The following is a 25,668-nucleotide window of genomic DNA, read 5'->3' as shown; positions in this document are numbered from 1 at the left end:
TTTATTGCAACCATCTCAAGACACAGAGATTTGTATGCAGTGTTCCCTCTAAGCTGAGTTAGTGTGAGCTAGTTCATAGTTTTTTAGCTCCCTGAGAAAATACATTTTTGTATTGGCTCAGGAAGGGTGGCCCCAGAGCAAACTAATATATACAGTTGCCAGATAACTTGCTCACAACTGTAATGCCAGAAGTTCATGAAATAGAATTATTGTTCACAAAACTCCACAGCTAAGAGGGAACATTGCTTGTATGTAACTTATTTCCTTATTTTTATTCATTCACTTTAGAGTGAATAAAGGTTTCTGCCCCACTTTTCTCCCCAGTATTGATCTGAAGTAGCTTACAACATTTCTCTCTTGTCCTCCATTTTATCCTCACAAACAGACTCTATGAGCTATATCAAGATGGGTAGATGCGGTAGTGATCTGTAGCAGTAGAAAAGAGTAGGAGTCCAGTAGCGCCTTAAAGACTAGCAAAATTTGTGTTAGGATATGAACTTTCATGAGTCAGATATTGTATCATCTTCTGTAACTGAAGTGAGCAGTGACACACAAAAGCTCATACCGTACCACAGATTTTGTCCGTCTTTAAGATGCTAGTAGCATCTTAAGATATGGAGAGATTAGAGAGCCAGTTTGGTGTAGTGATTAAGTGTGCAAACTCTGGGAGAACCAGGTTTGATTCCCCACTCCTCCACTTGCAGCTGCTGGAATGGCCTTGGGTCAGCCATAGCTTTCGCAGGAGTTGTCCTTGAAAGGGCAGCTGCTGTAAGAGCCTTCTCAGCACCACCCACCTTACAGGGTGTCTGTTGTGGGGGGAGAAGATATGGGAGATTGTAAGCCGTTCTGAGTCTCTGATTCAGAGAGAAGGGCGGGGTATAAATCTGCAATTCTTCTTCTCTTAATTATTCTTTGAGGTATGTTAGTCTGAGAGCATGTGACTGGCCCAAAATGAGTTTTCATGGCAGAACATGGTTTCAAACCTGGGTCTCCCAGATCCTACTGTGACTTTAACCCCTGTACTGGCTCACCAGACATGCTCTGAATACCAAGAACTGTGATATCCAGGTTTGAATTCCCACACTGTCATAGAAGTTTGCTAATGCCCTTGAGTCAGTTGAACACTCTCAGCCTAATCTACTTCACTGGGTTGTTGCGTGGATAAAATGGGGAAGATGAGAATGACATTAGCAAACTTTGGGTCCCTGTTGGGGAGAGAGGCATGGTATACATGAAGTGAATAAATAATTAAGAACCTTGACATTGTATATGCAAAATCACATTACTGTGTATTGTGTTAATCTGGAATAGTTCATCCTTCAGAGTCCTAGCTTGTTAACATGAACCAGACTTTTTATTCATTTCAAAGGCATGCATTGGGGAAAAGTGGAAAATTCCACTTTCTTCCTTCGTCTTGAGTGCAGCAGAGTGCTTAAAATGTGTTCTTATTGTGTGTTAGGCACAATATTAGCTAACAGCTACTGTGCAAGAAACTACCCTGGAAGAACTGTTTGGATAAGTATCTATTAAACAGGCTTTATACATATTCTGCAGTTGGGGGCTTACTGCATAATTCTTGAAGTTTCTTCCTGATGATGTAAGTCTCTTATTTACAAACCCATAGCTTTGAAATTATCTTCCTAAAACATGTGTGTTGCCTACATTTATTTTCCATCAAAAATGTGTCAAAATTTATTTTATTAGTATAAAATAAAGGTGCAAGAGAACACATGTGATTGTTATGTGTGTTACGGTCCCTGAAAACATATGGGATGTATGTGTTGTGAGAGAGATAATAGTCCCTTAGATTTTATAGTTATATTAAGCATGACATTGAGTATGCAATCAAAAAATATCCATGCAGCATTTGAAAGGCCTGCATCTTGTTTAAACCAGGCCCTTTGCCACTATATGTAGTATTAAGCTTTCCCGCATCATACCTGTTCAAGCCATGGTTCTTGGCATACTGAGGTCGCATGTGCTGGACATATGACCCAAATTAACCAAGTCACAGGATGCATAGGACGCCACCTAAGTTTTGCTTAACTGCATAGCATCGCTTTTTAATTAGACCTCTATTAAGCACATGCAGCTTTGGGCGGTAATGATACAAGGTAAGATATGAAGAACAGAACAAAAAAAATTACTGAAATGTTACTAACAAATCCAGACTCTGGCTTGCTTTTAAAAGTTCTGATTCTTATGAACTAGGGGAGGAAGAGTTCAGGATGTTTACTGAAACACTTCTTAGAGTTTTTTTTAATAGGGAAGAATGAAAAGCTATGTCTTGTGCTCTCAGGTAGCTTCCAGCCAATGGTGACCCTGTGAATTAATGACCTCTAAAATGTAGTGTTGTTAACAGCCTTGCTCAAGTCTTGCATACTAAGAGCCATCGTTTCCTTTATTGACTTAATCCATCTTTTCCTGCTGTCTTCAATTTTTCCTGGCATTATTATCTTTTCCAGTGACTCTTGTCTTCTCCTAATGTGACCATAGTCTCAGTTTAATCATTTTAGCATCTAGGAGCTCTGGCTTGATTTGATCTAGAACCCATTTATTTGTCTTTTGGTGGTCCATGGTATCAATATTCTCCTCAAATACCACATTTCAAATTGATCAACTTTTTTCCTGTCAAGTTTTCTTCGTTGTCCAACTTGCACACCCATACATAGTAATAGGAAATAGTGATATCAGTTATTTTAATTGTAATCACCAGCAACACATCCTCACACCAAAGAATCTATTGTTGCATGAGATGAAGAAGAGAAAGCAAATTGGATTGCTACTTTTTAAAAAAGAGAAGAATGGGTAAGCATTACATGTTGAGTTTCAGAGCACGGAAATAGTTGTTGCTTTTTGCCTCTTCATGAAAGTGGTAGTGGCGCAGTTCCTGGGAGCTGAAAGCAGATAAGAAGTAAGGAGGGAGGGGAGAACAAGAAAATCATCCCATTCTACTTAATGGCTTAATTTTTGTTGTGTACTCTTGTTTCAAAATGATGAAGGTAGTAATAATCATATTAGAGAAACTGGAGAAAATACAGGAAAAAGAGGTGGGGCTGTCTTTGATTAGTTAAATTTTAGTTTATATTCTCTCAGCTGTCTTGATTTGAACTGAAACTAACTTGATAAAAATTCAGGAAGCTCCATGACTAGCCCCCCCTTAGGATGGGGGGGGAGGGAGATTGATGTTTCTCCAGTCTCCTGCACATAGAAATCAGTGCCTCAGTGAGAGAATATGCATTAGCAGGCAGCCATTCCAGCCTGCATGTATGTGTGTACAGTCTGCATGTATGTGTGTGTACCTGCTTATAAGAAAGAGCCAGATGTGTTCACTTTACAAATTAAACGAGACCAATAAATATGGAGATTCAATCACAAATGTATCATGAGAATGACGTGTTAAATGGTGTTATTCCTAACAATGAGTCTCTGTCAGTCTGAAATGTAATCAAGTGCTATCTTCAGTTTTCACCTACGAGGACACAAAAACAGAGACCTCTTCTGTTAAGGGGACTGCAATAGAGATTTGCTGCCTTAAGCAGATTTGCATCCATCGAAACCCATTGAAGTGAATGATTTTAGAAGGGTGCAACTCTGTGTAGGATTGCATTATTGGCCTTGTTTTCTTCACACCATGTGACATGCAGGAAATCCATGATTAGGCCCTTTCACTTTTTAAGAAACTAATTAGCAGGCTCCTGTAGAAGATTAAAAATCAGAGACGTGGCGCTGGGAAAGGGTGAATAGTGCTTTTCAGCATAAAAGCAAAGACAGTGTACCGTTTGTTTGTAATATCAGGCACATAAGGAAAATATTGCCATGATGGTTGCCTTGAATTATTAATTCAAGAGCTTTGGCATATCTTTACATACAACCTCAAACTATGTGATTCTGTACTACTTGCAGCATAATGCATACATTACCTAAGAGTAATAGCAGTGCTGAAATACTGCCTCCACACCACAACAATAGAATGGGCTTAAGCGAATAATGTTTTTCAGTTCAAATAATTATTTTCCATGCCAGAGCAAGCCCTAGTGACCTAGGACCTGAGTTGTGGCTGCTGGGGAACTGCTGTTTGTTTGGTTGAGTGGGCTGAAGGTGAAGGTGATTGGTGCTGATTGATTAGGAGTGGCTGTGTTCCCCACCCTCTTTGCATTGTTAAGCTGCGCCTTGCCAGAGCAAGAGCTAAAGGGCTCTTGGCCTGTGGCTCTTCACCTGGGGGCTGTGTAAGGACCAGGAATCCAGATCCCTATTTTCCTTGTGTTCCTAGCAAGGTAAGTTGACCCTCCAGAAGGGGAGCCACATAAACAAACAGGATTTAAAGGGGACTGCATATTTAAAAAAAAAAAAAAAACTATCACGAAGGTAGAATGCCGGCAGGGGGGCAGGGGCTTTCCAGTGTTTTGCACTGTCACATGTATGACTATCTGCCCACAGGACAGAAGTCTTGGGTGTGTGCTCGATGCAAGGAGCTCCTAGTCCTCAGGGAACGAGTTCGTACCCTTGAAGCCGAGGTGACTGACCTGGAGAAGCAGAGGCAGTCAGTTAGGCACTCAGGGAAGACTTTCGGGGGCGTACTATATGAGCCCCGCTCTGAATGTGGCAGCCCCGTGCCAGGGAGCATGAGGGTCGAGAGGGAACAGGGTACCGTGCTGAGGATAAGGGGGATGTGCCCTCAGAATGGATCTCTTCTTCAGTTGGTGAGCAGGAATCCTTTCACGCCAAGGAACCACCCCTGGGCGGGGAGAGAGGAGGGGTCTTGGTAGTTGGTGATCCGATCCTTAGGCAAGTAGACAGCTGGGTGGCAAAACCGCATACTGACCGTATGGTGACTTGCCTGCCTGGTGTGAAGGTAACGGACTTGAGTTTCTTGATACTCTCAATGACTGTGCTATGGAGCAGATGGTCTCAGAACCTACCAGGCGTGGGGTGATCCTGGATTTGGTCCTAAGTAATGCCCAAGACTTGGTGAGAGATGTAAAAGTGATTGCACCGCTTGGGAGCAGTGACCATAACGTTATTGATTTCACCATTTGTATAAATAGAGAGTTGCCCCAAAAGACCAGCACAATCACAAATTGGTGAGTTGGAATGTTTAGTGTTGGGAGAAAACATAGACATTGTGGGAATTTCAGAAACTTGGTGAAATGAGGAGAATCAGTGGGACACTGTGATTCCTGGATATAAGTTATATCGGAAGGATAGGGAGGGAAGGGTTGGAGGTGCGGTGGTTCTGTATGTCAGAGAGGGCATACAGTCCAGAAAGACTGAGGTCAGAGAATTAGATTCCCTTCTAGAAATGCTTTGGGTTGAAATAGAGGGCCCAAAAGGAAATTTAACTATGGGAGTTTGTTATCACCCACCAAATCAAAAGATAGAGGACGATTATAATATGATGGAAGGATTAAAGATAATTTAACTTTAAAAGGGGTAAATTCTCTGAAATGAAGAGGCATTTGAAGAGGAGATAGAGTCCTATTGCAGTCATTGCAGTTATTTTCAGCATATGATTTAACTGGAGTTCACTCTTTTACAATGCAAAAGATTTCACTGTATAGACTGAGAGAGTCCACTCTTTACTGACAGGCAATAATATCCAATAGTGCTTTCTGTTCGACTACTAGCAGGTCAGATTTTGCATGTTACTGGCTGTTTTTTGTTTCTATAAGCACCTCTAAAAGTTTTTGACAAAAAGGAATTGTTTTATCATCTGTAGAGCAAAGTTCTTTTGAGTCTTATTTCCGCCAACCCAACTCTCCTACAAAATGAGAAGGAAAAGTTATAAGATACATTGTATTTAGCCTCATTGTACATTATTCATATATGTGGAAGGAATTGTATCATACACAAATTTGAGATTTGCATAATTGAGGATTGAGCAAAAGAAAATTTCTAGTATTCACATATCAATGCACTTGAATAAACAGATTTTTTTCACTGGTTTGTAACTTTCACATGGTTGTGTATTGTGGTATTTCGACTAAACTTAAACCATGGTCCCTTAGTGTTTATACGCAGTCTCCAAATTTCAGAGCAGATCACAACAGCAGATTTTAAAAACTCATAATTAGCATGCTTTTTGAAGAAAGTTCTAGGTTTATAGATTCCTGTTGTTTTGCCCACTAGGTGTGACGACAGTGCACAATACAACTGTAGAAGCAGGGTTTTGTAAAAGACAAGGGTGAGAGAGTGCTACTATCTCAGCATACAGAGAAAAGACAATTTTTTCCTCCCCAGCAGTTCAGTCTGACTTTTGTATTCACTTTCCTTAGAAGGTTCTTCCCACCACTAAATCACATCTGCTGAAATTCAGGCTTTGGAATAGAACAGGGATGGCCAAACGATGGCTTGGGAGCCACATGTGGCTCTTTCACACATGTTGTGTGGTTCTTGAAGACCCCACCACCCTGTTGCCTGGCTTGGAGAAGGCATTTGTCTCTTTAAATCACTTCTCCAAGCCAGCTGGTGGCTTGGAGAAGAAAACAAAAATGGGAGAATCACGGGGAACTGGGAAACAGGAAAATATCGTGATGTGATAACAAAAACACTTCTACCAATTTGTATACTTTTATATCAAATATAAATAAGTGATATTCAACACACCATACTGCTAATACATTCACAACGGGTAAGACACACTCATGGCTTGGAGAATGCATTTAAAGTTAAAGTTGCTTTCTTTCTACCTCCATCTCTCCCTCCTCTCATCTATTTTCCTCCCTTCTTCCCTCCCTCCCTCCCTCTTGCAGTTCTCAAACAGCTGATAGTCATGTCTTGCAGCTCATAAACATCTAACTTTTATTCTATGTGGCTCTAATGTTAAGAATGTTTGGAATAGAAGAATAATTTGTAGTCTGTGCATAGTATTCTCTCCATAACATATCACTCCTTGAACAAGGCATTCAGAGCTATTTCTTTATCTCAGTTTCAGGAAAAGATGTTCCCATTGATCACTGATTCCAGATCTTCCAAGGATTTGATTAATTAAATATACGTTCTGATCTGGAAATTGCTGTTTGTATTTGGGGTGAGTATCTGTGTCACTTGAGGAATAAAGTTGAAGGGAAGCTGAGCTATCTTTCCAGCAAGAAAAAAAGAAAAGAAAACTGCAGCCACCCAGGTTAGTAGGTAAATCTGTATGCATCCTATGGCCTAGTGGCAAAGTAGGGAGGTTCCTGTAAATTGAAAAGCGCCGGTTCTTTCTGGCCACTCAGACCTTGTTAGTAGTTAGTGTAGGTGTCTGTGGGTACATAGGCTAAGGAAAGTTCTTGTGGGGCAATAATCTTGTGTGCTGATTTGCAAGCTGGTGTATTTAATTCAAATGTTTAGGTGGGTACACATAAATATGTGCATATTGATCTTTACTAAAACTTGTTCAGTGACTATATGGAAGTGTATATACATTTTTTGTATTAATGAAACAATTCTTTTAGAACTTTTGTATTAATGAAACAAACTAGTAAGAATTCAGATTAAGGTCCAGTAGATACTGAAGATGGTTACAGAAAATGGGGACAAGGAAAAATGTTCTTGCATGATTTTTCTTCATTCTGTATGAAGAACAGTGGCTGTTAAGGTACTAAATGTCTGTTACTTAATGTAAGAGAAGTGTAAAATAAACATAGTTACTATATATACTGTAGACTGTTGCCAAAAAAACCTAACAACTGCAATTAGATTAATGTGACTTGCCTTCAAGTAGATGCAGTTAGGATTTTATTTTATTTTGGCTGGTCACTCAGAATTATTTCTGGTATTCTAATAGGCACTCGTATATTTTAATTCTTTCTGAATGATGCCATGTGGCAGAATTCCAGTTTTGCCACATTAGAAACATTTAACAAGGTCTTTACAGTCTCTCTCTTACTAGCTATCTGTTCAAAAGCCCAATGAGATAATACATCTGTGTTAACATGTTCTTTTGTGACCTTAATATTCAATGGTGGTTTTTTCCCCCAAAAGAAATCTGCACTCACAAGAATAAAAGCCTCTGTTGTAACACCAGTGCAGCTGTTCGTGATACTTGTTTCTTAGTAAATAAAAGGTAGGAGGAGATTGGCATGAAGAACTTTAGCTCTAGGTCTTCTAGCTGGTTAATAAAATTAGTCTTGAAAAGTTCTGTTTGCTGATGGCAAAGAAATATTCCTCTCTCACCGTTCATAATTCTGATGATTGTTTTTTCATATAATTTATTTTATTTTACACAAATTATACTCTGCCTTTCTGCCTTCATAAGGGCTACCAAGATGGCTAACAGATTAAAAATATACATAATAAAATCACATGTTAAAACCATCAAAAATAATTAAAGCCAGAGCTAAAATACACATAAAAAGGTAAAGGTAGTCCCCTATGCAAGCACTAGTCGTTTCCAGCTCGAGTGACGTCGCATCAAGACATTTTCACAGCAGACTTTTTTAACGGGGTGGTTTGCCATTGCCTTCCCCAGTCATCTACACTCCCCACCTCCAGCAAGCTGGGTACTTATTTTACCGACCCCAGAAGGATGGAAGGCTGAGTCAACCTTGAGCCAGCTACCTGAACCCAGCTTCTGCTGGGATCGAACTCAGGTCATGAGCAGAGAGCTCAGACTGCAGTACTGCAGCTTTACTACTCTGCACCACGGGGCTCTTAAAATACACATACAGAAGCATAAAAACAATTTAAACATTGGGCAAGAAAGAGGGATTGTTGAGGGAATGCCAAACAAAACAAAGTCGCCCATTGGCTAGCAAAAGGGAATAGAGGTCTCCCTGGGTGTAATGAGTTCCAGAGTTTTGGTGACTGAGCAGGCATTTAACAGTCTCTGTATTAATAACAGAAGTCTATGAGATAAAATTCCATTTTTGTTCTACCTTGTTTCTTCAGTTGCACATTTAACTAAAAGTTGTGACCCTGCCATGTCACAAAGCTAGCGTAAAATTAACACTGAAAATGACACTTAAATGTTTCCTGAATTCATTTGTGAGTTGTGCTGCAGTGGCTGCAGTGCAGCTTGCAAAAGTAAAGGGATCCCTTTATATTCAGACCCTTTTCACACTAACCTTGCTCCGACATTGCTCCACACCAGGCTTGTTTCTCTCCAGAGCAAGTTGGCGATTTTTTACCAGCTTCTCCAAGCCACCATTTTGTGCTGGGGCAACCTGCGATTTGCCACACAACAACAGAAACCTGTTTGCCGCACAGAGCAACATCGGAGCAAGGTTAGTGCGAAAACAGTCTCAGTGTTTTATAGACCAAAATCAACAGCTTCAATTATACCAAAAAAGACAAAGGGAGCAGATGCAGATACTAAAGTGCTAGTGTACCCAGCACCCCAGTCCAAATAGGATTAACGTCTATATCGTCACGTTTGCTGGAATGTTTTAACTGTGTAATTTTTCATAACTCAGGCCTTTCTCTACAAATGTAAAAATTATGTAAAACAAATGCTATGGCGAAGTGTGGATTAAGAAGCCACCTGAAAATACTCCTTTCTTTCAAGGCACTGCTTGGAAGTGTTAAAACCATGGCCTGTGAAGTCTTTGCTGTGGATCCAAAGAGACTGATGACATGGTGCTAAGTCTGTCAATTTCCAGCTGAGGTAAATAAAGGACATTCATGTTATCTCTATTATTACACTAAATGAAGAATTTCCCATCCGGCAGTTCCATAGTTAATAGTCACAACCTTATTAACACTATATTCTTTGGAGGAGGAGGCTTTCAAAGTTGGTTTCTTGATATGAGATGGCTCTTCATTATAAAGCTCAGTTAGATGTAATGATGGTTTATTTTCTGTAAATCAAATTGAATAGTACATCCAAATAGCAGTACTGAGTCTAAACTTCAACTGTAAACCTAATTCAATAATCTTGTTTGTAAGCAGGTTGGCTCTTATATCTTAATTAAATTAAGTTGTTAAGACTTGTAAGGCAGAGTTCTGAAAGATAAAGGAGCTTTGAGAATAGGCTAGTGCCTGAACTATGTATACGTTTCTCCACAAGTTCAGTTGGGTTTCCCCAACCAGACTGACCTGCTCAACAGCCACACAGCAGCTGTGGGGAACTTATTTTCCCAAGTGCCACAGGGCTCAATTTGGATCAGAATCACAGGACAGGAGAAGGTGCTTCAGTTCCTCCCTCCCCCCCCCCCCCCCGCAACACACAGCCATTCTTCCAACCCAAAATGGCTTTAGGGAAGTTATTTTCTCATTTAATTGTAATGAGAGGCTTCACTCCTGCATCTAGTTAGAGAATCTGGACTAAACAATTTTAAAAAGGCTTTGCCTCTCCAAACTTTTTAGCTGCCAAGTTCTCCAGGGTTTGTTTACCAAAGGCTGTTTATCAACCTTTAAATCTGATAAAACAAGCAAGTAAGATGTGAGTTAAGTTCTTTGAACTATAATCAGCAAACCAAACAAAAAACCTTTTTTAAACTGAAAAATGCAATAGTTCTCTTTATTATACAAAATACAGGCATATAAAATTAACCCTGCAATTACTGTAAAAATATGTGCTAAAATTATCAAAATTTCTAACATTGCTTAATCATGTTATAGTGAGTAATAATTTTAACCCAGGCTTCAGGTTTTGTCTTACTGCTTTCAGGGATTATCAGAAAGCCCATATCGCATACTTGAACTTTTCTGAGACAGCCATCCAGAGAAATCTGATTTGGTTATCACAGCAGTGCATATTTATAGAAAAATATCAATCTTATCTTCCTCTAAGTATCTTCTATCTTAATCATGCAATTACTGTTCGATAAATTATTAGTTCTTACAATCAACACAAGTGCAAATGATTCAGTCAGCAGGTGCATATGAGTTACATCCGATAAAGCAAGATAAAGAGTCCAGTCTTAACTCTTAACCTCTATTAAAAAGCAATTAATCTAACTTTTCTATAATTCTTTAAAATAACTGTCAAAGATTAAAGAAACTTGAAGCAAACAGTTCACTGGCAGTCGAAGAGTGTGTGAACTTTTGGGTAATATGCAAAATCAGCTTGCAAAACTGAGTCCAGAGGTGTTTGGAGAAGTAAATTCCCTACAGCTGCCATGTGGCTATGGGAGAAGCAAGTTGGATTGGAGGGACCCTGTCCTGACTCATGGAGAAATATATGATTTAATGCATGACAAGGATGGAGAATGATATACCAGTTGAGACAAAGCTTCAGTTAGAAAACAAAAAGTTAGCTTGCTTGTATACTTGCATTATTGTAGAACATACAATCTGATTAAATTTAACCTCATTTCAGCCTTGAAACAACTGAACTTGGTGTAACAGACTAAAATACCAACAAAGGGTATTCCACAAGTTCCAAAACACTGACACTTTAACACAGTGGTATATATACTATATAGAGTTCTCTCATGTAACTGACATTTGCCCTGATCTATGTGCTAGCTGGTACTGTTATAATTCTTATTGCTTTATTAGTAATTTCATTTATACCAGTGTCCCGTCCTGGCTGAGACGGGACTCCGTTGTGGGTCCCTCCCACACCACCCCACCGCACCCCCGAGGCCCCAACTGACCTTCTGGCCACCAGACGAGGTCCGCCCCTCTGAGATGCCGACCGGAGCCGAGAACTGACGGGTCCCCCCCCAGGCCTGGGCAAGGTGGCCAAGCCACAACCGCAGCTGGAAAAGAGAGAGAGCAGGAACGTCGCCCGGCCGAGAGGGCAGGGAAGGCAGGAACCCTGAGCCGCGGTGGCTAGCGCCACCACGCCCAGAAGCACCCTCGACACCCCCGTCCACACACCTGCCACCAGACGGCCCCACCCCAGGAAGACCTTCCTCAGCATCCCCGCTTATAAGCGAGGGCGGAGCTACCCGGGGGTGGAACAAGGGTGGCAGGGAGGAGACCGGGGGAGGGATAAAAGGCTGCAAGGCTGAGAGGTCGGGGAGGAAACTGGCTGATGGAAGGAAGGGGCTGCCGAGACAGAGAGAGAATGGAGCCCCAGCACAGCCGAGTATAAATGGGTGAGGTAACCCAGCTCTGTCCTCCCACATTCTGAGACCTCTGGGACGCCTAGCGGAGCCCCGGCCCAAGCCAGGTCACTAAGCAAGCAGTAGTCACAGCGGGGCGTGGCGGGGGCCAGCAGGGGCATGACAACCAACAATAATAATGTGGAGCTGGTTGTATAGTGATTTCCCCTAAACAACCCCTATGCCCAAATACAGTGCTCTACCTGCAAGTTTAAGAACATAAGAGAAGCCATGTTGAATCAGGCCAATGGCCCGTCCAGTCCAACACTCTGTATCACACAGTGGCCAAAATTTTTTTGCATACATATATATATATATACATATATATATATATACACAATGTGGCTAATAGCCACTGATGGACCTCTGCTCCATATTTTTATCTAACCCCCTCTTGAAGCTGGCTATGCTTGTAGCCGCCGCCACCTCCTGTGGCAGTGAATTCCACATGTTAATCACCCTTTGGGTGAAAATGTCCCTCCTTTTATCTGTTCTAACCTGACTGCTCAGCAATTTCATTGAATGCCCACGAGTTCTTGTGAGAAAGGGAGAAAAGGACTTCTTTCTCTACCTTCTCCATCCCATGCATAATCTTGTAAACCTCTATCATGTCACCCCGCAGTTGACGTTTCTCCAAGTTTAAGTGCTTTTAATGGTACAGTATTGTTCTTTCTGAAAAATTTGCTCCCTTACATGTTGCTATGTGGGACAGATGTGGGGTGGAGTTCCTTGCATCTCATCTTCACTGAAAGACATGCACAGTGAAATCTAAAGAAGATCTAAGTCTTAGAAGGGTGTGGCTGCTTATGATTGCACTTACACGGTACCAAAACATGGTGCAGTTTGACTTTAATGTGTGAAGCTTCTTTGGAAGCTATTTTTTTGTTGTCATTGTTTATCCTTCTACTCATATGTAGCATTTTTTTGTGTGCATGTGCAAATTGGTGATGATGTGTTTCTTGGGTTCTAGCTCTGGAATGGCCTATCAAGAAGTAGAAATCCAACTAGACAATGATTCAATGATAGAAGGAATAAGTGACCAGGTACTGCTGGCGGTTGTGCTCGGCTTCACATTCCTTGTTGTACTGGCATATGTGCTTTTAAGGTGAGATTGTTGTATGAATCTCTGGAAATATTTTTTTAATGTGTCAAATACACACTTCTTAAAAACTGAAACAGCTGTGTGTGCTTCAGAAAACTGTTACCTGGCTGCACATTCCAGAAGTGACATCCTGAATAGGTTTGAGAACATAAGAGCATAAGAGAAGCCATGTTGGATCAGGCCAGTGGTCTATCCAGTCCAACACTCTGTCACACAGTGGCAAAAAAAACACCAGGTACCATCAGGAAGTTCACCAATGGGGCGAGGACACTAGAAGCCCTTCCACTGTTGTCCCCCCCCCCCCCCCCTCAGCACCAAGCATACAGAGCATCACTGCCCCTGACAGAAAGTTCCATCAATACCCTGTGGCTAATAGCCACTGATAGCCCTCTGCTCCGTATGTTTATCCAATCCCCTCTTGAAGCTGTCTATGCATGTAGCTGCCACCACCTCCTGTGGCATATGTTAATCACCCTTTGGGTGACAAAGTACTTCCTTTTATCTGTTCTAACTCAACTGCTCAGCAATGCAATTGAGTGTCCATGAGTTCTTATACTGTGAGAAAGGGAGAAAAGTACTTCTTTCTCTGCCTTCTCTGTCCCATGCATAATCTTGTAAAACTCTTATCATGTCATCCCTCAAAACCAATATGGTGGTGTAGGTAGACTGAGATCCAAATGTTCAGTCACCTTCAAAATTCACTGACAGTGCAGTTCTCAGCAGAGTTGCGCCCGCATAAGCCCTCTGTCTTCAGTGGATTTAGAAGGACATGACTTTGCCTAGGGTTGTATTGTGAATGACATTCAGCAGAAATCTGTATAACCATTCACAGAAACTGATCATGTAAACATGCCCTTAAAGTAGGCAGTTCAGCGAATTAACAAACATTATACAATTACTGTGTTTCCTTACCCCTGTTCTTTGTTACTCTGGGTGTCAAAATTCAAATTCAGGATAGCCTATCTGCTCAATAGAATTATTTATGTGGTCAAGTGAGAAAAGCTCCATACTTCTCTGGGGATAAGTATATTAAGATTAAGAGAGAAGTCTGCAGATGGGTGAAAAGCCTGATCTAGGATTTAAGGTTTTACCTGCTCTGGATGGGGTTGCACTCCTCTTGAAGGAACAGATCCATAGTCTGGGGTGGTCTTGGACCCAGGCCTACTGCTGAATAAGCATGTGGTAGCTGTGGCCAGGAGTACCTTTAACTAGCATTCACTGGTTAGCCTGCTGTAGACTTTCCTGGATGGAAAAGATCTGGCCACTGTGGTACATGCTGTGGTTATATCCAGATTACTGCAGTGTAGTTTCCATGGGGCAGCCCTTGAAAAGTGTTCGGAAACTTCCATTGGTGCAGAACTGCAGTTAGAATTAAGCCTGGAGTGGCTTGTAGGGACCTTTTCACTCCAATCCTGGCTTAGCTACACCAGCTTCCAATTTGTTTCCAAGCACAATTCAAGGTGCCAGTTTTGACTTTCAAATCTCTGTTTGGTTTGGGACCAACATAACAAAAAGACTGGCCTAATCCCTTATGAATCTGCTTGACCATTATGGTCAACTTTAGAGGCCCTGCTTTGGGTGTCCCGCCTTCCGAGATTAGGCAAATGGCAACCCAACAAAGGGCCTTCTCAATCATGGCACCAAAGCTCTGGAACTCTCTCCCCAGGGAGATTCATCTGTTCCTATCTGTCTTCCATCAGCAGGTGAAGACTTTTTTGTTTTATTGGGCATTTCCTCAATGATCCCACTTTCCCAACCAATGTATTATGCCTATATTAATTGTTTTTTATGTATTTTACTACTATAAAATTGTTTTATTGATGTGTGTTTGGGAGGGGTGTTAATTTTAATGGTTTTATAATCTAATCTTATCTTGTATGTTTTAAATTTAGCCACCGTGGCAGTCCTTGTAAGGGCAGAAAACCAGGATATAAATTTTGTAAATAAAATAAAATTAATTAACATGGAGAGCAAATAATGGAATTATTACTGGTTTTTTTACCCGTTGCTTTTTTATGAGCTGTGACTGCACCTCAAGAAAAACTTGGAAGTATTTAATTTTAAGGTCTGCTATTTATTTATTTCCCCCAAAAAATTATTTATACAAAGAGTATTTATGGAAGGACTTAATTTGCTATCTGACTTTGGGGTGAGGTTTTTCTCCATTGCTTATACCAAATGACAAAGCACTGCATAAAGCACTCTAATTGCCCAGTTAGTTGAAATTATTTAGAACGTTTATGGTGCAATCCTATGCGGAGTTACTCCAGCCTAAGCCCCCTGATTTTCATAATAAACGTGACAGACCAGTACTTTAAGGCTTGATTCTGTTTTTCTAAATATTTTATTGTTGTTTGCAACTCCATATTTTCTGTTAACAGAAATGACCACCCAGCTATTCACCCAGAAAACCAAGAGCTAGTAAGAGCAGTTAGACAGCAGCTACAATCAGAACAGGTATAGTATTACTCACTGCAGTACTGGTATCTACTTCTCTTTGGATGAGTTGCATTTTGTGCCATCTGCGTCTCAGAAAATGTTTTGTGTAACCAACAGTGTGTTGGTAAATTTGAGCCTGGTGGTTTTTGTGCTTCTCAGCTCTTCATACCAGGACCGAATCTGGTCGTTATAAATTAATCTAAGAAAAGTGCTGTCTGACATCTTAAGGTGATAATATATAATTGTAACATCTTAAGGTGATAATATATAATTAAATATACTTGGGCTTTTAAAAAGTTTTTGAAAAAAACCTCAATCTGTGTGTAATCTCTTTGTAAATGTCCATTCCGGGAAAGACAAATGGTTTAAAAAATTCAGTCTAGTGTTATCAATATATGTCTAATAAATAAATGTTCACATAAAAATAAAAATCAGCATAATAAAGCTGCATCGTAGGCTGCATTTAGATGTCACAATAAGTTGTTTGTTTTAACTACAGATTGCTGCACAACCATGGTTAGTCTATCACATGTGCACAACAAGCCTTTGATGATTATAATAAATAATTTAAACTCCTCATCACCCTCAGTTCCCCTTCCTCTTTCTGTCCAACTGCATCAGTTCGCCCTTGAACTGTACTGAGAAACAATAATAGTTCTTTTATAGCCCTCCATGCACAGAGACAACAATCTTTTTCCATTTCTCTGCTTCGTATTCGTATTTGCAAAATTTTCACTAGCAAGAAAAGTGGTATAAGAAGCACAAGGCAGAGGGAAGGAGGAAGACTGTCCTTAAAAAGCACTACCAATTCCTGACTGCAGCTCAAAATAGCAAGATTTTCTGTTGATCTGTCCTTCCTGTGCAGGAGACTGAAAGACTGGGATTTATTCATTCAGACATCATGACAAACTGCGGTTAACAAGCTATGTTCAAACCATGGTGTAGAATCCCAGGTTACCACCTGTCAACAAACAACAGTTTGTGAACATCCTTTATTTAAACACTGCATTAAAGAAGAGTTCAGTAAAAACATGGTTTTAAAAACTTGAAGTTCAGCCAGAGTGAGTTAGATGATTGGTCCATGTGGCTTGTTCCTATGCACTCCAGCAGGCAACTTGCTGCCCAAGAACTCAGTAAAAAACCTGCTATTGAGATCCTTTTTGTAGGGAGATGACAGAGATTAAACTGTGTGTCTTATGTGAGTGCTGTATCGTTGACAGATGGCTCCTCCCAACTAAAAAGATAAAAATTTGATGTATGCTAAAACCGTCTTCCTTGACTTAGCACTGGCCATTTGAAAAGCAGCCCAAGTGGAAAATACCACAGGATCTACAAAAGATTCAGTTTGGCCAGGTTCAGGGGCGGGGGAGCGTGCAGTGAATCTCATTGAACTTGGCTTAAGTCCTATATATTTTGATTGTTTTTGTTATTGCTATATTCTTTATAATATATAAGTAGGAGGTAGAAAGCAGTATATTTGTCTGGTTTGTGTCCTGTGATAAATCTCAGCTGACAGAAGGGGGTTTTATCAGTGGAATCCTTCATGTCCCTTCTCCCTCTGCAGCCTAAAAAGATCCCCAAATAACCCAGACTAGCTCACCAAGGAAGACTGGGGTTGCCATGCAGGGGAAGGCTCATCTCTTACCTTGAAAACTCCATGAGGGGTCTCCATGAGTTGGATGCAACTTGACAACATTTAATTGTTATTATAGGAGATAGGGGAACTCCTGGAACACCATGGGGGTAGGGAGTTGGAGGTCTCTAATGGGAGACGGGGATTGGTGAAAATTGCCTGCCCTTTCCCTTAGCAGAATTATTCCACAGGATCCATCTCATTTTTTAGAAAACTTGCTACTAGACTGGAGCTCCCGAGTCCCAGCAGGTGAAACTATATTCTCTATTTGAACATACGGCATTTCTCATTTCTCTTAGCAGAATGCAGCTGGAGACAGGCAGCGTTTCTATACTGATATGTCCTGCCCTGTCTGTTTGCAGCAGGCTACATTTCCTATCGAGACTAACTGTGGACACCTGTTCTGCGGTAAGCAAGAGAAATATATTCTTAAAACATCATTTCTTGCATTCTGTCACACTGGCAAGAGGAACTGACATAGCGATGTGCAGAGGGAGGGCAATTTTAAAAGAATGGCTCAGTTTTATAGAGGCAGAGAATCCCACTTAGGTTCTTGGCTTAATTCATCTTGCTTCTGCTAGTTTATACAATTGATTTCTATTAAGTATACCATGACTTTTAAATTTCAGGTTGCTCTCCACTATAACATTAATCATAATCAGCGCATTACATTTTGTTTTTAATCCTTCCCTGCTTCTGTCCAAGATTACCTGGCGTTCTCTTGGAATTACAAACTGATTCCCAGACCACAGATATTAGTTCCCCCAGAGAAAATGGCAACTTCAGAAGGTGAACTCTGTGGCATCACCACCTCCTTGAACTCCCTCTCCTCCACAAATTCCACCTTCCTCAGGCACGACCCTGAAATCTCCAGGAATTTCCCGCACTGGTGATGGCAACCTTACTTCCTCTGTCTTTAATGTATTTTATATTTTTTGTTCATGTTGCGGATCACAGCAACCCTTGCCACACAGTTTCATAAGAAAGGTTAAGCAACATTGGCATTTAAATTCATTTTAACTTAAAAATTCATCCCTGAACACTTCCTTTCGGTATTGTTTGTAAAGAACTCCAGAGAGCCTGCTTTGTATTGATGTTTAAATGTGGTGTGATATAAAAAGTCACTTCTCTTTTTTTTTTTTTTTGAGGGGTGTGTGTGCGGGTTAGCTTAGCATCTTAGCTCAGGGGTGGGTCAACATCAATTCTCCAAAGCCTGTTGTTGCTGTGCACATTCCCTTGTCCTTGTATTGTGGGTTCCAGGAACTCATGCTGCACAGTTTATAGGATGTGGTAGTAAAGGTATTTCATGAGTTCACTGCATCACATTGAGTTACCCAACTTCATAAGCCAAGAGAAGTTCATAAAGGAAGCTGTGGATAAAATTCACAGAACAGGATACAAATCCGTAGTCTGACTGCCCACAGCAGCCACCCACTCTGTGAATAAAGCTATACTGTTAGATTGTCTTTTCCATCTGCCACTCAGTGAAATAATCACTTCTATTTACATATTGTCAGTTTGAGAAGATAAAATGGGGGAGGGAAGAACCAGATATACCACCCTGCATTCCTTGGAAGAAGGGTGGGGTAGTAATGTCATAGGCAGATAGAAAGAAGCAGCTAGTAATGCTGTTGTTTCTTCCATTTAGGTTCCTGTATTATTGCATACTGGCGGTGTGGCTCGTGGCTGGGTGCGATACATTGCCCCATTTGCAGGCAGACGGTAATATGATGACATGCAAAATTCTGATATCAAATTCAAGTCATGGTTCTATAAATACATACCAGTGCTTTACTTTAATAGGGTGTGTGATGCATTTTAAGGTCAAACATTCAAATGAAGGTGTTCAGTTGCAGGGCGAGTTCAGCAAGCTACTCTTTCTGATTTTTAAAAAAAATGTTACGACAAAAAAGAAAAACCTTTGAGGAATTGAAAGTAAAGTTGAAAGTATCTGCTGGTTTATTTTAGGAATGCATAGACTGGCAAGGTAAAGTTAATGGCTATAGCACTGCACAATTTGCTTTAGAAGCTGGTACTGAGTGCTGTTTACATTACAAATCCCAAAAGGTTAGCCATGCTAGACCCTTGTAATAAAATAAATCATGGGTCCTGGGAGCACCTAAAAGTCTGGTACTTTTATTGTGGCTTAAGTAGAGTCTAGTTTATGAAACCTTAGACCTTTGAGTTACTACAGGACCCTTGTTTGTTTTAAATTCATTTATGGGGAATGCAGTATGAATAAGCCTTGAATTGCTGCTAGGAAAATGTCTGCCGTGCTTCTTCATGCATTCTGTACTGGTAACAGTTTGTTTCTTTAAGTCATCTACCTGCAGTCATCCTGATGAGTGTTTATAGTGAGATACAGTGTTTAGCCTGTTGGCTAAATTTCCTGCTTTGTTGGGGCTACAAGTGCACCTGTTTTGGCCTTGATATGGCAAGAGAGCACCCTGATTTTCAGATTGGATACATTTCTCTGAGCCTTAGTAGTATGTGTAAACTTAGCAGTCACAAGGAATCCCATCTCAAATTTTGTAGTTCTCCTTGTGTTGATCCTTAGTGAGCGTTTAAAGAGTATCTGACTGTTATCTTTTAAAATTATATTTTTAATGGGGAAAAAGAAATATAACCAATATGCAGGCATTAAAAGACTGGTTTCTGTTGGTTTCAGGTAACTTTATTTTTACCACTCTTCGATGAGAGCCAACAGGATGCTATACAGATACTTCAGGATGTCAGTGATTACAACAGGAGGTTCTCAGGACAGCCAAGAACGGTATGTGCAGGGGCAAAGTCAGAAAGACAAAAAAAAAATTATTCTTTTTATGTGATGAATTGTATATTTTCAGTATATAGTTCAGGAAGCAAAGATTTTTTTTTCTTAAATTCAGGCCTTCGAGAATTAATCTGGTCCAGTATAAGAATTCCTGAATCTATTTATCCTCCTTGAACACACAGCTGTTTATACTCGGAAGTTCTACAGTACTAAGCCAATCTACTAGGAAGAAAGTTTAGGCAGTGCAATTAAGAGAATTAGCTATGAGCCAGCAAGTTTCCCAGCTTAACTCTCCATTCAGCCGTGTACTTACTAGGGAGCCTTTGGCAAGCCACTCTCTGTTTCCTTGTTCTCCCACTGGTAATAGGGTTATAATAACACTGACCTGTCTTCTAGGGTTAAAGTTCTATAATAAACATTAACTTTTATGTCTACATTGGTATATACTCTTGAAATATACCCTTTATTTATCCCTTGTCCTTGGTTAACTTTGTACTTCTGTTATAAAAAGATTCAGTTCCAAGGTATTATTTTTCTTCAGTTTAGATCCAGAAGTGAAAGGGATTGGAGAAGATAGTCATTGGCACGCCATGAATGTCATTTACATAGGTTAAATATGTAAAATTTTAACATATGCAAACCCGTTATTGTTTATTTTAAGACCTATTGTCAATATTCTTGGTTACTTTTTAGTTCTGGACTGAAGTTCTTTCTCTCCCTTTTTGTTTTGGTTGCACTGTAAATAGTAGTCATAACACCCATATTATTGAAAATTTCTATTTGCATGTATGAGCCTGCAGCATGTGTGCTAATATAAATCCTCTATTAGAAGTTATATATTGAAATTAGGTGTTGGCATATTGTTTGAAGTTATGTATTGACTCTGTACCTTTTTATTTTTTAAGATTATGGAAAGGATTATGGATTTGCCCACATTATTGCGTCATGCATTCAGAGAAATGTTCTCTCTCGGAGGTCTCTTCTGGATGTTCCGTATCAGAATATTCCTCTGTCTGTTGGGAGCTTTGTTGTATCTAGCATCACCCTTGGATTTTCTGCCTGAAGCTCTGTTTGGAATTCTTGGATTTTTAGATGATTTCTTTGTGGTCTTTCTGCTACTTATATATATCTCCATCATGTACCGAGAGGTTGTAACACAGAGGCTGAACAGATGAAAGCAGCGTGTCAAGACTAGCATTCGGGAGGATTAAGCAGAATGCTTAACTTGAATGAACCACTGCTGAGTGAAGCATCTGGTAAAACACCTTAACACACTTTCAGTTTCTGCTATTAAGGAGCTTCTAGCCAAACATGCAAGCATGATGAATTGAAATCACTGTGATAGCAAACTGGAATTTTTGTAAGTGTTCTATAAAAGAGATTTATTCAAGATTACATATGTTTACAATGGATTAGTAATTGTACGGTGTCCAAGGTGTCACCAATTCTAAAAGGGAATTTCTTTGGAGATACTGAGGCAGGAAACAGAAGTGTTGAATTAGTATACAATTTTGTGTTCAGTTTACATTTTCAAAGACTGGAATGACTTGCTGTGAATCTGGAGAGAAAAGGAATAATGGGGAGGGGCAGATTATGGATACCAAGAAAGCTTGGAGGAAGCTAAGCCCAAGGGGGGACCCCTGGTAGAGCTGGGCTGTAGTGCCAGTGAGTGTATGCTCACCCAACCCATTGTCACCATGCTGTGGCCTGGGTCCAAGCCACACAGCCTCTGCCACTTTGCCCACACCACATAGCGTAGTTGGCTCAGCTTGCTGCCGGCCGCTAGTGGCTTGCCAGGCAGTAGTTCACTTGGTACTTTCGTGGAAAGGTAAAGGGCCAGTAAAGGGTTGGGTTTAAAAAGCAAAAAGCAAACAGTTTAGCATCTCTGCGTATGCCAGAAATGCTCAAGCAGTACTGTAGTCAGAATAAGCTTGACCTTGAGCATCATATTGCACAAAGACTATAAAGACAGTATTGCTGCAACTATAAACAGTGAACAAACATATATGTCGTTCCTTGTGACCTTTGTGCACTTTTCATTAAGAAGAGATTCCTTGAACACTCCTTGTTGGAGGATGCTGGGGCTGTTTGTTTTTAAAAAGGCATTGACTGTTTCAACCTGATGTTGTGGATAAAAGAGAATATTGCTTCAATTTTGAGCTAGGCTCACTTGGATGTACAAGTATGTTGTAATGTGAGACAGATATTTCAGAGCTGAAATTTTAACTGGGATCCCCAGATGTAAGTGAAATACTAAATGAAATAATTTGACATATACCCAGCTGTGGCTGATACAGCAGTTAGCTAAAATTTAACACTGAATTTTCTATTAAAGCTACTTGAACATTGAGGACCACAGATACCTGGTTATTGGCCAGTATGCAGCTATGAAGTTCCAAAGACCTAAAGGCACTTAAGCTGTCTTAAGATGGTGCTGTGATTTCTGCTCCCACTGAGCCTGCCCCCCACAATTTTGTTCCCTGGGAATCAGTGAATGCTTAGGAACAACTTAAGGGGCAAAGTTGGGGTCTTCAGTGAGAGAAAGGGTGGAATTAGTGAAAATAATTGTGCCCTCCTAAGAAAACTGAAATGCCATTAAGCTTTGGGAATGCTTGGTTGAATACAAGCTGATATGTGTACATTGTTCATTACAATCCAGTGCATGTTTACTTAGAAGTAGGTACTGCTGAATTCAGAAAAACATCCAGTAAGCATGCACAGGAGCAGGCTACACACCTTTTAAACTGGCACCACATATTTGTCCAAAATGCTTGAGTCATTCATCCCAGTTAGATGTTTAAATAGTTCTTGAAGGAGGAGAGAAGGGTGGAACAGATAAGGAAGCACTGTTTACACAGGGGTGTCGAACTCATTTGTTATGAGGGCTGGATTTGATATAAATGAGACCTTGTCGGGCCATGCCATGTCGGGCTGGGCCATGTGTGTACCTATTTAAGATTAGATAGCAGAGATATAAACTTTATAAAGGACACAGAAAAACACAATTAAACATTTAAAAAAAACCCTTAAAAACATGCCTGAAACAGCATTCGTTCTTACAGGTGCTTTCTCTGTATTTATCCCATGGGATCCAGGGAACTGGGCAAAGGAAGCTCTGGCTATTTCCTTCCTTCCTCAGGGGGCCAGGAGGGGGAGGAGCCTCAGCCAATATTTGGCTCTGCTGTGCGATTGAGAGAGCCTGGCAAAGCAAGCTCTTTTCCTCCCCACTTCCTCCCCAAGGGAGGAGCCTCAGCCAATGGAGAAAACAGAGGATTTGCTCTGTAGTTCCTGTGTGATTGAGCAAGCCTTGCAAAGCAAGCTGTTATGCAGAAGGAAGCGAGAGGAAAAAGGAAGCAGATGACAGCCAGTTGCTTGGGGGCCTGATAGGAACCCTCTGGGGGCCTGATTCGGCCCCTGGGCCACATGTTTGACACCCCTGGTTTACACTGTTGCATTTGACATTATGATCATGCAGACAGTGCTGTGGATAGCTTGTCCCCACCCCGCTGGCATGTAAAGAATATCACTTTTAGTGCTTTGAGCAGACCAAGTAAAGAAAATTAGGAGAGCATTTGGATATTAAAAGGGTATTATGATGTGAGACTTTAAAAACATGTCCTGAAATGTACAGGTAAAGATATGGGAACTTTTCACATGGGACAGTGCACAAGTAATCCTTCTGAACTGACAAGACAGAATGTCAGTTTGTGAGTGTTGCTTGACATTTGATGAACCCAAATTGTACCCAGAATATTTAAAAGAGACAAAGTGTGAGAGCTTTACTACTGATTAAGGAGGCTTCTTAAATGGGATGGTTAACAAGGTAAGGGGCAGGCCCTGGGCCCCTGTTCTTTCCCTGGTCACAAGTTCCATGACTATTAAGAACATAAGAGCCTGCTGGATCAGAACAGCAGTTCATCTAATCCTGCTTCATACAGCAGCCAATAAGTTGCCACAAGGGCCAAAACACAGAGGATATAAAGGCCTAGTGTCCCCTGCTGCTGCCTCCCAGAACTGGTATTCAGAGATTTGCTGCCTCTGGAGGCTTCCAGAGAGCCAGTTTGGTGTATTGGTTAAGTGCAGTGGACTCTAATCTGGGGGTCCAGGTTTGATTCTCCACACCTCCACATGAAGCCAGCTGAGTGACCTGGGTCAGTAAGAGCTCTCTCAGCCCCACTGACCTCACAGGGTGTCTGTTGTGGGGAGAGGAAGTGAAGGCAGTTGTAAGCCGCTCTGAGACTCCTCTGGGTAGTGAAAAAGTGGGATATAAAAACCAACTCTTTTCCTTCTCTTCTATCACCATGGCTAGTGGCCACTAATGGACCCCTGTCCCATGAATCTGTCAAACCTCCCTTTAAAGCTGTCTGTGCTTGGGGCTGTCACTAGGGCTGGCCCTGTCACTAGGCAAACTAGGTGTTTGCCTAGAGTGCTGACCTTCTGGGGGTACTCAGTTGGGGGCCCCATGTGACTCAGTGACATCAGTGGGGGGGAGGTGCCAGAAGTTAGCCTTGCCTAGGGTGCCAGACAATCTAGGGCCGGCCCTAGCTGTCACTGTCTACACTGACAGTCACTTCTACAGTTTAACTATTTGTTGAATTTTTTTAAAAATCTTTTTCTCTGTTCTGAACTTATGTACTAACAAGCTTCTTCCCGGCCCCCGTACAGACACATTTGTGCGTCTCTTTAATTCATTGCAGAAGTGGCCTTCTCCTGCAGAGCCCATCCTAACCTGGGGACTTTTTGATTCCTTAAAAAATACTGGTCTTGTGTGAGCAAACTGTGCCAGGGAACATGTGGTCTGCAGCAGAGGGATCTGCCTGTGCAAGCACAAGGAGAAAGAAGGTATAGGATTCAAGCTTCTGAATTGCTGCTTAATAGCTCATCATGGCAAGGGAAATGAACATATGAAGCTGCCTTATACTGAATCAGACCCTTGGTCCATCAAAGTCAGTAGTGTCTACTCAGACTGGCAGCAGCTCTCCAGAGTCTCAAGCTGAGGTTTTTCACACCTTTTTGCCTGGACCCTTTTTTGGAGATGCCGGGGATTGAACCTGGGACCTTCTGCTTACCAAGCAGATGCTCTACCACTGAGCCACCGTCCCTCCCCCAAATGAGTGCCACAGAAGGGGGCTGCTTAAAAAATGGAATGTAAGGTCTCACATCACAGCACAATCTGATCCCTGAACGATGATTAAGAGAATGGGAGCATGGTGTGCTCCAGTCCTAGTTTTGTAAAAAAAAAAAGGCAAGCCCATGTCCTTCAGTTTAATGAAATTATTGCCAAAGAGCACTTGTTAGGGGTGTGCAGTTTTTTTTAATCTGGTATTTTTGTTTGTTTGAGTATATTGAACCCAACATTTTTGATATTTCTGAAAATCCCAGTACCGGTATGGTATTTAGATCTGGGATTTTTCAGAAATCCTGATTTTTTTTTCAGGTCCAGTATACCCACCAAGAAAAATACTAGATTTTTTTTAAAAGCCCAATCCTGGGGCTGGCTTGACTTCACCTGGAGCATGGTTAAAGAGGAAACATGGTCTCATTAAACACATTCTGAGAGACTGTGAGTGTTCCTCAAAGGCATTTAAAGGGCTTATAGTCCCTTTAAATCCCTTCTCCAAGCTGAAAGTTCACTCTAAAGACATTTAAAGAGCCCTTTAAATGCACTTTAATTGGGGATATCTGGTGCTATTCTTGAAATTCAAATTTCAAATATTTGGGGGGCTTTTGGGGCTCAGTCATTTCA

The 25,668-nt window shown here is 41.0% G+C and overlaps 1 protein-coding gene across 2 annotated transcripts; it reads left to right on the top strand.

The window, feature by feature from the left end:
* Positions 1-9,486: 9,486 nt before the first annotated feature.
* On the top strand, positions 9,487-22,272 carry RNF170 (ring finger protein 170). Of its 2 annotated transcripts, none has more exons than XM_060237073.1 (7): positions 9,487-9,586; positions 12,946-13,080; positions 15,459-15,534; positions 17,452-17,557; positions 18,798-18,871; positions 19,818-19,922; positions 20,828-22,272. In XM_060237073.1, the coding sequence occupies exons 2-7, from the start codon at positions 12,953-12,955 to the stop codon at positions 21,095-21,097; spliced, it is 759 nt and encodes a 252-aa protein (XP_060093056.1). In that variant the 5' UTR covers positions 9,487-9,586; positions 12,946-12,952; the 3' UTR covers positions 21,098-22,272. The 2 variants fall into 2 exon arrangements, with proteins under 2 accessions (XP_060093056.1, XP_060093055.1); XM_060237072.1 differs by having other exon boundaries at positions 17,449-17,557.
* Positions 22,273-25,668: the final 3,396 nt, after the last annotated feature.

This window comes from Heteronotia binoei, chromosome 4, assembly GCF_032191835.1.
Source record: "Heteronotia binoei isolate CCM8104 ecotype False Entrance Well chromosome 4, APGP_CSIRO_Hbin_v1, whole genome shotgun sequence".
In the NCBI taxonomy this organism is placed as follows: Eukaryota; Metazoa; Chordata; class Lepidosauria; order Squamata; family Gekkonidae; genus Heteronotia; species Heteronotia binoei.
The sequence above is the reverse complement of the archived record's forward strand: the minus strand, read 5'-3'. Positions and strand labels throughout refer to the sequence as shown.